The sequence below is a fragment of the Myotis nattereri genome (genome assembly GCF_964212035.1).
Source record: "Myotis nattereri genome assembly, chromosome: 1".
In the NCBI taxonomy this organism is placed as follows: Eukaryota; Metazoa; Chordata; class Mammalia; order Chiroptera; family Vespertilionidae; genus Myotis; species Myotis nattereri.
This window is the reverse complement of record NC_138075.1, coordinates 91,705,039-91,717,255: the sequence shown is the minus strand read 5'-3', so window position 1 is coordinate 91,717,255 and position 12,217 is coordinate 91,705,039. Positions and strand designations below refer to the sequence as shown.

Here is a 12,217-nt window from a genome sequence, read left to right as displayed (position 1 = left end):
AATCAGCTGCCTCCTACATGCCCCCTCCTACGATTGAGCCTGAAACCCATGCATGTGCCCTGACCGAAAATCGAACCAGTGACCTCTTGGTTCGTGAGTCAATGCTCAACCACTAAGCCCACCAGCTGGGCTGAAGCACCTCTTTTGAAAGTTCTTACTTAAACACTTATATTCCATTTGTTGAAATACATGATTCTGCTGTCTTGTGTGTTTGTGGACGTTCATTAGAAGTGCCTTTTTCTCTTACATGTTTTTTGGATAGCTCAGGAACTTTGAAATTTATAGGAAAGATTAAAGGTCTAGGGTGAAGGTAATTTTCTTTTATCTGTTTTCTATGAGCCCCTTCAGGCTAGGAATACTTTAAACAAAATCTTCAGCTTTCAGAACCACACAGACAACAAAAATTCAGGCAACCTGTGTGGTTCTCAACCTGCCTGAAAGGGAGCTGCAGATCATATATTCTCAGTGCTGCTTCCCCCTCCACAGTCAAGAAAGTCAAGTTACCTTGCTGTCTTATCCTATCTAATAATAGACAAACATGGTAATTAACCGTAGCTCCGACACACTTCCCATTGGCTAATCAGGGTGATATGCAAATTAACTGCCAACCAAGATGGCGGCCGGCAGCCAGGCAGCTGAAGCGAACAGGAGGCTTGCTTGCTCCAGTGAAGGAGGAAGCCAAGGTTCCCTGCCTACTGCTGCTGGCCCCTGAGCTTGCACTCTAAGAAACAATGTTGCAATTATAGAAGTTAAACAAAACCCAGAAACCTGCTTTTGGCCAGCCAAGCTTCAGTCAGCAGGATCGCAACAGTGTTTCAATTACAGAATCCAAACAAACCCAGATCCCTGCTTTTGGCAGCCGAGGTCTCAGAGCTGCAGCCGGGCCTCAGAGCTGCAGCCGGCTCTCAGCTCCAGCGACAGCCATAGAAGGTCAATAAATCCCAGAATAATAATAAAAAGAAAAAGAAAAAAAGGAGAGATTGCGAGCTTCAGTCACCCGCCAGCCTGAAAACGGCCCTCAGCCCCTCACCCAGACTGGCCAGGCACCCTAGTGGGGACCCCTACCCTGAAGGGGGTGTGACCAGCTGCAAACAGCCATCATCCCCTCATCCAGGCTGGCCAGGCACCCCAGTGGGGACCCCCACCCTGAAGGGGGTGTGACCAGCTGCAAACAGCCATCATCCCCTCATCCAGACTGGCCAGGCACTCCAGTGGGGACGCCCACCCTGAAGGGTGTGTGACCAGCTGCAAACAGCCATCATCCCCTCATCCAGGCTGGCCAGGCACCCCAGTGGGGACCCCCACCCTGAAAGGGGTGTGACCAGCTGCAAACAGCCATCATCCCCTCATCCAGACTGGCCAGGCACTCCAGTGGGGACGCCCACCCTGAAGGGTGTGTGACCAGCTGCAAACAGCCATCATCCCCTCATCCAGGCTGGCCAGGCATCCCAGTGGGGACCCCCACTCTGAAGGGGGTGCGGGCAGCCTAAAAACGGCCCTCAGCCCCTCACCCAGACTGGCCAGGCACCCCAGTGGGGACCTCCACCCTGAAGCAACAAGATGGCGAATAATTTGCATACTGAAGGCTAGCAGCAGCGGGAAAGGCTGTCCGCGGTCCGGGACCGGATCTGTGACCCTGCCGGGTGGGGGGCAGCGCTTGAGGCTATCCTCGGTCTGGGACCCGGATCCGTGACCTGGCAGGCGGAGGGCAGCACTTGAGGCTGTCCATGGGACCAAGAAATGGATCTGTGACCCTGCCAGGCGGGGGGCAGCGCTTGAGGCTGTCCGCAGTCCCGGGACCCAGATCCCTGACCCTTCCCGGCGGGGCGGCAGCTCGCACAGGGGCGGATCGGCCGGGGTTGGGCAGTGCAGGATGCCTGGCTTCCACCCAGCCCCAGTCACTCTGGGCAGGTGAGTAGCTCAGAGAGCCTCTGGACAGGGGAGGCAGGCCAGCGGAGGGCGGGCTGTACTCGCCACATGGTGGTGGTGACAGCTGTGAGTGTGCAAAGCGGAGCCTGCAGGCTGAGCTGAAATAGCGCCTGCAGGCCATCAGCACTCAGGAGTGGCTGCGCAAGATCCGCCTCCAGGCCCAGAAGGTGCAGGATCGCAGGGACAGCCACTGTGGCAGGCCAGACTGACGTCCTCCTGGCCGCACCATGGGGGTTTGCGGATCTGCAAAGCCAGAGGCCTCCAGTGTGCACATCCCCCCCTGGCGTGCGAACATCCCCCAGTACACTGTCACCCTCCCACGCCTGCAACAGTTGCAAACCAAGGCGTGCACAAGTTCCCCCCACCTCTCCACTGCACTTCCATCAACCCGGCATGCCTAACACCCCCACAGGATGTGCACACATCCCCTCTGATGCGCTCATGTCCTTTGGATTGTGTCTGGGTGTTCTGGGTGCTGAGGGTGGGCACCTGTGAGATGACAGTGAGAGGGCGGAGTGGTGATGCCCTGTTCCCACGAAGGCCAGTGCAGCTACGAGATCACCTCTGGGGGTTTAATGCAGGTGCTGAGGTGGGAGCAGATGCAGACAGACACACTTGGTGGGCACGGGCAGCCCTCGCTGAGGTGCCTTTGGTCAGCGTTCAAGATCAAGAACTCAGAGGCGGAGAGGAATTCCGTCCTCTCAGTGAAACAGTGGGATAGTTGGGGTGACTGTAGAGGAGGAATGTGCACTTTGTTGCCAGCACCCATGAGCGAAGGCTGCCCTGACTGAGCCTCGCTTGCTTGATGCCTAACGCACTCCTACCAGGCAGCGGGTGACAGGATGTGCTTTTCCAAATTAATGAGAGAAAACGTTGATTCTCCTTCTGCCCAGGAAGGTCGAAAGTGAAGTGGGGAGACATGTGGGGAGTGAGTGAGGTTCCCTGTCTGGGGGTTCCAAATCTGCTGTTGGTTTCTTTCATCGCTGACTAGAGATATACAGGGTGTCCCCCCAAAATGTATACACACTTTGAATACCTACTGATTCCAATGGTTTTAAGCATAAGAAAGAAACAACAATGGAGCTGTTATCTGTTAAAAGTGTGGGCACAAACAGGTAGTTGGACATTCCCTGTGGGGTCTCAGATTGGAGAGGGTGAAGGCCAGACTGAGGGGCCCTCCCCCCCCCCCCGCCCCCCGCCTACACCAGTGCATGAATTTCGTGCACAGGGTTACTAGTTTTGTATAAAAGGGCTTGACTCTACCTGACACTAAGGTTTGGCCATCTAGGATACCAGCTTCAGGAGAGCATACCTCATTGCACTCTGGCTTACACAGGCTCTGGGCTCTCTCTCCAGTCTGTCTCCCCCTTGAAGCCATTAAAATGGAATTTACCCAGGTTTGACGAATGCACTCAGGGTAAAAGACCACTTCAGGCACTTATTTTGTGTGTGTGTGTGTGTGTGTGTGTGTGTGTCCCATTTCCATTTTGTTTAGGGCCTTTTCAAATTCCTGAACTTCTGACCTTCTCAGTAATATTGCTGTTAAATATTCTTAAAATATAAATTTTGCCCTAGCCGGGTTTGCTCAGTGGATAGAGCTTCGGCTCTCAGACTGAAGGGTCCCAGGTTTGATATCAGTCAATGGTATGTACCTCAGTTGTAGGCTTGATCCCCAGCCCCAGTCAGGGCACATAAGGAAGGCAACTAATTGATGTGTCTCTCTCACATCGATGTTTCTCTCTCTGTCTCTCCCCCTCCCTTCCACTCTCTAAAAATCAATGGAAAAATATCCTTGAGTGAAGATATATATACATACTGTCCTTATTAATTGTTTTTATCAGGAGGGTCATTCAGGATATCTCTGTTTTCTTGCATTGCTTAAAAAGCAAGACTTAGTGAGGGGTTTTCAGTAGAAAAGTATTATCAATTTTGTAATGATAGTTAATAGAAGTGTGACAACTGATTAAAGAGGTGAGAAACTGGGGACAGAAAAATTAAGTTAGGAGGGTATCATTACTGTCTAGATCAGTGGTCAGCAAACTGCGGCTCGTGAGCCACATGTGGCTCTTTGGCCCCTTGAGTGTGGCTCTTCCACAAAATACCGACTTCTGCGCATGGGCCACGAAGTTTCAATAGCACTGTACGTGCGCGCCTGCACGTGGAATTTTTGTGGAAGAGCCACACTCAAGGGGCCAAAGAGCCACATGTGGCTCGCGAGCCGCAGTTTGCTGACCACTGGTCTAGATCATGAACTTGACAGAGGATAGAGGTAGGATAATTAAGAAAAAAGTAGGGAAGAAATCACTGTTGCAGAATTGACAAACTATAATTGAGAGCTTAAAAGGATATGAAGATTATGTTAATTGTATTAGCTCATGTCTAGGAGAATGGTAGTACCATTAATTGATCAATTTGGAAGTACATAATAGAAAACTATTAAGAGTGATTTAAAATATAGGCACTATTTCTGTCACCAGACAAATAAATCAGGGTATAGGGGCTAATGTTCTCGAAGTGGTTCACTCACTAAGGGGCTGAATGATGGCATTTTTTTTTCATGGCTATAAAATAGATGCTGCAGTTCTAGGCAGCGCATAAGTGCTCCAGGAGAAATGAAGAAAGGAATGGCGCCTGAGACTTTTCAGAGACACTCCAACTTCTTCCCCCTCCTACTAGAATTCCTCTTATGCCTCATTGGCAAAAAGAAAGGCTGAGAACCTTCAATAGCTTCTACAATAAAGGCAAAGAAAAATAGAATTGGGAATAAATTTTAAATTATATAGTCGATAGTGTTTGACTCAGGTTCTAACTTCTGCCTAAGGAGAAGAGAAGGGTGAGGGAGTCAAATTAGGGATTTGGTTTCAAACTTGTTAAGGTTAAGGAGACATTAAGACTTGCAAGTGGAAGGCATACAAGGCAGCCATTAGGATATAAGTGATAAGTGATATAGAAATAGCTGAAATTTGAAGAGACACGCCCACAATAAAAACAAACAAACAAACAAATGCTGGTGAGAATATGGAGCAAGAGACACTCTCATTTATTGCTGATCAGAGTGAAATATAGTACGACCACATTGGAAGACAGTTTGGCAACTTTTACAAAACTAAACATATTATTACACACAACCCAGCAATTGCAGTCCTTGGCATTTATCCAAATGGAGTTGAAAAACTTATGAGCACACAAAACCTGCACATGGATATCTACAGCAGCTTTATTCATAATTGCTAAAATCTGGAAACAGTCAAGATATCCTTTGGTAGTTGAGTGGATAAATAACCTACGGTACATCCTGAAGATGGAATATTATTAAACACTAAAAGAAATAACCTATGAAGCCATGAAAAAAATGGAGGTACTTTAAATGCATATTCCTAAGCGAAAGAAGCCTATCTGAAAAGGCCACAAGCTCTATTAACTGCAACACCATGACATTCTGGAATAGGCAGGACTGTGGAGATGATAAAAAGATTAATGGTTGGCAGGTCTTGGGGGAGGGAGGAATAAATAGGTAGAGCACAGAGGATTTTCAAAGTAAAACTCTTGTGCATTACACCACTATGGTAGATACATGTCTTTACATTTGTCAAGAATATACAACACTGCCCTAGCTGGTTTGGCTCAGCGGATAGAGCGTCAGCCTGCGGACTGAAGGGTCCCGGATTCGATTCCGGTCAAGGGCATATGCCTAGGTTGCAGGCTCGGTCCCCAGTAAGGGCCGTGCAGTAGGCAGCTGATCAATGATTCTCTCTGGTCATTGATGTTTCTATCTCTTCCTCTCCCTTCTTCTCTGAAATTAATAAAAATATATTTTTTAAAAAAGAATATACAACACTAAGAGTGAATCCTAATGTAAATAAGGACTTTGAGTTACACTGAAATAGGTTCATGGATCACAGCAAATGTACAACCCTCTTGCTGGATGCTATGGGCATGTGCATGTATTTGCCTATTAGGGCAAAAGGATATGTTGGAACTCCATGTTGTGTGTAATTTTGCTGTGAACCTAAAATTCCTCTAAAAAAATATTTTTTTAAAGACAGAAAAATAAGGGCCTAACCACATATCCCAGAGGATCATTTATATTTTAGAAATACACAGAAAAAGAGAAAACAGCTAAAGAATAGTGACCAAGAAAAAATGACAATATAGTAACAGGGTACTACAAAAAAATATTTCAAGAGGGAGAACCCCAAAAAGATTGAAATATGTTCTAGTTAGGTTCACTGGGATATTGAGTAAGACCAGGAATGGTAAGTTTCACAGGTTTAATCATCAGGGATCACTTATAATCTCAGAAAGAATGGGTTCCAATGGAATTACAGTGGAGAAGTCCAATTGTAGGAAGTTAAAGATGTGTGATAAGAAAGGTAAATAAATAAAAAGGAAAAAAGAGCATATAGAAAAATTTCTTATTAAGTCTGATGTCTGTGTATTTACGGCTAATTTAAATTTATTTTAAAAACATTAGATGACCAAAACTGTGTTCTTCAAGAAACCAATTTCTTAACATCAGTGGACAAATTTTAAAGAAATAAATAATTTGTGGGGTTTTTTTTTTTTCATGTTAACTCTCAGTCTCATATTCTATATGTAGCATTGTGTTATTTGGGAAAAATGCAAATATTATAAAAGTAGGGAAACAGTGTCATGCTAGCAATGTATCTACTATAATAGTATAATTCCGCCAAAGCCGGTTTGGCTCAGTGGATAGAGCGTCGGCCTGCGGACTGAAAGGTCCCAGGTTCGATTCCGGTCAAGGGCATGTACCTGGGTTGCAGGCACTTCCCCAGTGGGGGATGTACAGGAGGCAGCTGATCGATGTTTCTTTCTCATCGATGTTTCTAACTCTCTATCTCTCTCCCTTCCTCTCTGTAAAAAATCAATAAAATATATTTTAAAAAAATAGTATAATTTCATACTACTTTTCAAAAATAATGTATAAAGGATCACCAAAAATCCAATTTTATGCTCTACCACAAAAAAATATAGAAAAAAATTTCTGATTATAAGAATAAATACATTGTTATTTAAAAGCATAAGATTATTAAAAAGTGTTTCCTTGTATAATTGTGTATTTGTCTAAATTATCAACTAGAAAGTTCTATGTAAGGCTTGACCATTAACTTAAGACTTTTCCTAAACATAACTCTAGGACTATTTCCTTTAGGAATTCCAATGTAACACAATGAAATAAAACATGAATTTTTAGCCCTCACTCTATTCAAGTTTACTTTTATTAGTGAAATTAATAATAGTACCATTCATGATAAAATACTAGAAGTATTTTGGCAGATTGAAAGCTCCCAGAGAAAGTAACTCTTTCAAAAAAGTCTTCCTAAAGCTCATTTGGATACTATCTAAACGTTAAACAAGTTAGCAAACAAAAGAAATGATAGTTGTAAATAGATTGTAAAAGATAGAATTACTGCTCAGAAAAGAGACGAACAATTAATTCATCAGATAGCTTATTAATAAACATATTATTCCTAACTTATAGGACAACTTGATGATACAGAATGCAATAATAGAGAACTAAATAAGGACAAAATAAGAAATTAAAAATTGATTTAGAATAAAGGTGATGTCTTATAAATGACCTAATTTTCATAATAAATTTTAGGTTTCACAGGAGGAAATATGGCATGAAATAACTAAAAAACGTTTTATACAAGACATTTTTTAAAAGAGCTAAAATGAGCACAGAGCCTTTAAAAAGATTAAATTTATGAATTTTTAAATATGAATTCTTCCTCCCATCTCTAGTCTACAAAAAGTTTAAGTTGGCTTAGTTAATGGATAAAGTTATAAAGGACTAAAACACAACAGAAAAATTTTGAGACTTTTGCAGAAAAAAAAAGCAACTAGAAAAGAATTTAATGTAATATATTTCTCAGGAGTAAAACTGTAGTTTTGTTTATATATTACTTTAAATTATATAATCTATGGTTTACAGAGATTTCTATTTTATAAGGTTTGGGTTTTGTTTTGTTTTAACTTCCATACATCTTGCCTTCTAATTCTAATAATATCTTAGAAATGTGCATGTATTTCTCTCCATTAATAGCAGCTGCCATTTATTTCAATTTAACACAAATACACACACAATAAAAAATGTCAGAGTAAAGACTATGCAATTATGCACTTAACAAACTAGAATTTCCATTGTAGGATCTGTTTTAAATGGGAATAGTGATATCACATAGAGCTATGGAATTTGTCCCCAAAAGCTGATAATAAAACAACACAAGATGACAGAGCCTGCCTTTAAAACAACTTAACTTTCTTTTGGTGTGCAGAAGCTTTTTAGTTTTATGTAGCCCCATTTGTTTAATTTATCATTTGTTTCTCTTGCTCTAGGATATATATCAGCAAAAATATTCCTACAAGAATTACCTGAAATTTTACTCTCTATGTTTTCTTCTAGGATTTTTATGGTTTCATGACTTACATTTAAGTCTTTTATCCATTTTGAGTTTATTCTTATGTATGGTATAAGTTGGTGGTCTAATTTCTTTTTATTTCCATGTAACTGTTCAACTTTCCCAACACCATTTATTGAAGAGACAGCCTTTATTTACTCCACTGTATGTCCTTGCCTTCTTTCTCAAGTATTAATTGACCATAAAGGCATCGGTTTTTTTCTGGGTTCCCTGTTCTGGAACCCACTGCGTGGGAGAATGTATTTGCCAATGATACATCTAATAAGGGGTTAATTTCCAAAATATATAAAGAACTTATACAATTCAACACCAGGAAGACAAACACTCCAATTAAAAAATGGGCAAAGGACCCGAATAGACTCTTTCCAAAGAGGACATACAGATGGCAATAAACATGTGAAAAAATGATCAACATCACTGATCATCAGAGAGATGCAAATCAAAACCACAATGAGACATCACCTCGTACCTGTCAGAATGGCTATCATCGAAAATCAACAAACAAGTGCTGGTGAAGATGTGGATTAAAGGGAACCCTTCTGCAATGTTGGTGGGAATGCAGACTGTTGGCAAGAATGAAGCCACTGTGAAAAACAGTTGGAGCTTCCTTAAAAAATTAAAAATGGAACTCCCTTTGACCCAGTGATCTCACTTCTGGGAATATATCCTAAGAATCTTGAAACACTAATTCAAACGAATACATGCACCCCTATGTTCATTATAGCATCATTTACAATAGCCAACATCTGGAAATGGCCCAAATCCCCATCAGTAGATGAGCGAATAAAAAAGCTGTGGTACATTTACACAGTGGAATATTATGCAGCCATCAAAAAGAAGGAATGCTTTATCTTTTACAAGAGCATTGATGGACCTGGAGATTCTTATGCTAAGTGAAACAAGCCAGTCAGAGGAAGACAAATATCATATGATCTCACTTATAGATGAGATATAATGAACAAACTAAACTGATGAACAAAATAGAAACAGAGGCATGGGTACATGGAACAGTCTGACAGCTGTCAGAGGAGAGAAGGGTGTTGGGGTGCTGGCAAACTGGATGAAAGAAGGTGAAGGGACTAGTCAAAGAACATTATACTTGACACATAGACACACAATAGTGTGGTGATAGCCGGAGAAAAGGGGGTACGGGGACTGGATGGAGGTGGGCAAAGTGGAGGAATAGGGATATCTGTAATTGTGCCAACAATATAAATAAAGTTTCAAAAAAACAGTGTTACTTTCAATTTGCAAGTATATATTTAAAATTTATTACACAATATTTTACTCATACTAGAATAAATTCCTTGGGATAATTAATTAATAATCACAGAAATCTACAAGTCTTTTATTTTCCATTTATTGTTCTGGTCCACCCATAAATTCTAAAGAATAGAAGAAAAAGTGCATTAAATAATAATAACAAAACCCACCACTGAGAGTTTCAAAATGAAGCTAAATACATTTTGTAGAAAAATCTGATTCCAACCAAATCTCATACTTTTTAGACATATTAAAAATATGTTCCACATCAAAATGCCAATACTTTCTCAATTTTAATAGATAATTCAGGCTTATTGAGTTACAGTGCTAATTTCTGTAATCTGAAACAATGAATTAATTCAAGACAAGAAAGTACTATACAATCCCACAGACAGCACATCTTTTTTTTACTGCACAATATCAACAGTGATGGATTTTTTTCTGTTTCCCATGGGTATTTTTTTTTTCCCCCTTTTAACCTGTTCATGAGAATGTTAGCACCTTGAGGGCAGGGACCAATACTAGGTCACAGGCTTTATGCTAGGAACTGGGGAAAAGTCAAAAAAAGAAAATGGGAAGTCATAAGAAAAAAAATACTGTAAGTAGAATTAAAATAATGTCCTTTTTCATGATTATTGGATCTATATTACAAGAAACAGAACTTTTTGTCATGAAATGTACACTTCACTTGTTTCAAATTCTAGTAGAATATATTTTCCTTTTTTGGTAATAAGCAACATTTTAATTACTATTTCAATTCCCAAACATATTCACATACCTTTCAAGGGGTGTCAGTTCTGTGGGTTACTAATATTTAAAGTCATTTAAAAAATTAGTGTAATAAATATTGATGGGAAGAAAAGTTCATGATTTAATTTTTTCTTTTAGTGTGGCCACTTTTTATTAACCACAAAAGGAAACACAATATTATAAAAATCTGAAATAGAATGAACATGTACCAAAAGTTATTAATAGATATCACTCAAAATTCAGAAAATATGTTGTTTTCATGTACACATACAGGAGATAAGATAATACCACGGCAGAAGGGTGCTGTATCTGTGTTTAAAGAAGGGGCTGTTGGCAAACACCACAGCTCACTTCTGCTGAAATGTACACAGCAGATATATGCAGCACAGAGAGCTGGCACCAAGGGCTTACAACCTTAATTTGCCTGCAAGAAGGAACAGAGATTTACCTTCAGAGCACGTTCTTGATTGTTTTCAGCAGTCAGATGTCTCATGTTGTTTGCTGAAGTCTGGCTCTGCTCTTTCAGACGATGAAGCTCCTGCTCCAGCCATTTGCACTGCCACAAGGGAAGAATCCCATTAAGTAAAGGAGTGGCAGCATTTTTTCCATCAAGTCACATGAATTAATGCCACTGTATTCTTAAAGACAAGGTATCTTTTGCAAAGAGAATAGTAAGTTAACAGTAATGTTGAAAATAGTAAGTTAACAGTAATAGTAACTGTTCATAGTACTCTGCTGTTCAACTGCAACTTTCTGTTTGTTTGTTTTTAAAGTAATCTAAACATTGCCGTACAAGTTAGAAAATCCTAATTATTTTCATAAAATTAAGATCAAACTACATTAAATTTTTTTTTCATTAACCAAATGGTTTTCATTATATATCTACTAGCTGAATATAATGACGCTTCTAAAAATCATTTTGGATTATAAGTAAACTGTAGTATTCTGTTTTGAATTTTTATTAACTTTTAAAAAGAAAAAATATGATAAAAATATATTATGAGATTTTTTAGATTTTTATAAATATTTAAAGAAATAATTGTGCAGGGTAAAGGTGACAACCACAGAGTGCTTTAAGACTTGGAAATATTAAGGAAACAAGTGTTCTTAATTTCTATTTTGACTACACTATTTTTAAGTAAATCCAGTGATAACAAACATGTGAAATGACATTCTGACCCACTGGCAACATATGAGATATGAGTAAAAAAAGAAATTATGAATAAAATCATAAATGGGTTAACAGAAGTACCTATGTTATAAAAATCATTGAAATATCATGCCATTTGCATACAAGATCTTAAATTAAATATATCAAACATTTCGCAAAATAACTACGCAGGATGTAAACTGATATGCTTCAAATCAGGACCATATGAACATACATGGGGAAATTGGCTAAACAAATAAAAGTACTAAATCCATCTTTCAGGAAAAAGTTATAAATCACTCTTTATCTAAATATAAATTAGGATATTTATAATTAACAACCAATAAGTAATTATACATATTGATGCAAGACCTAGGCAAAGTTACTTCTAAGTTATTTGACAAATGGCTAGTTGTCATAATGAATTAAAAATCATTATTATGCTATAATAAAGATGCTGTCATAATCCAAACTGGCATTTCTTACTACTCTAACATTGACTCCTTCTGCCTCTGATCTCTATAATATTTTGCAGTCTGGACTATTATATACTAACCTTGAATAATATAAAAATCCTTTTCAAAAAAAGAATATCAGACTTTTAATATTGGCTTAAATTATATAATGATGTTTATATTCAAATACAAATTGGGAAATACATGCCTCAGCATATTAATAC

The 12,217-nt window shown here is 39.7% G+C and overlaps 1 protein-coding gene across 1 annotated transcript in view; it reads right to left on the bottom strand.

The window, feature by feature from the left end:
• The window catches only part of MIPOL1 (mirror-image polydactyly 1), a 341,867-nt gene that overhangs the window by 177,316 nt on the left and 152,334 nt on the right, over positions 1-12,217 (bottom strand). The window contains exon 10 of the mRNA XM_081094826.1: positions 10,837-10,944. Within this exon, the coding sequence (XP_080950952.1) occupies positions 10,837-10,944 (108 nt within the window). The remainder of the gene's footprint in view (positions 1-10,836; positions 10,945-12,217) is intronic.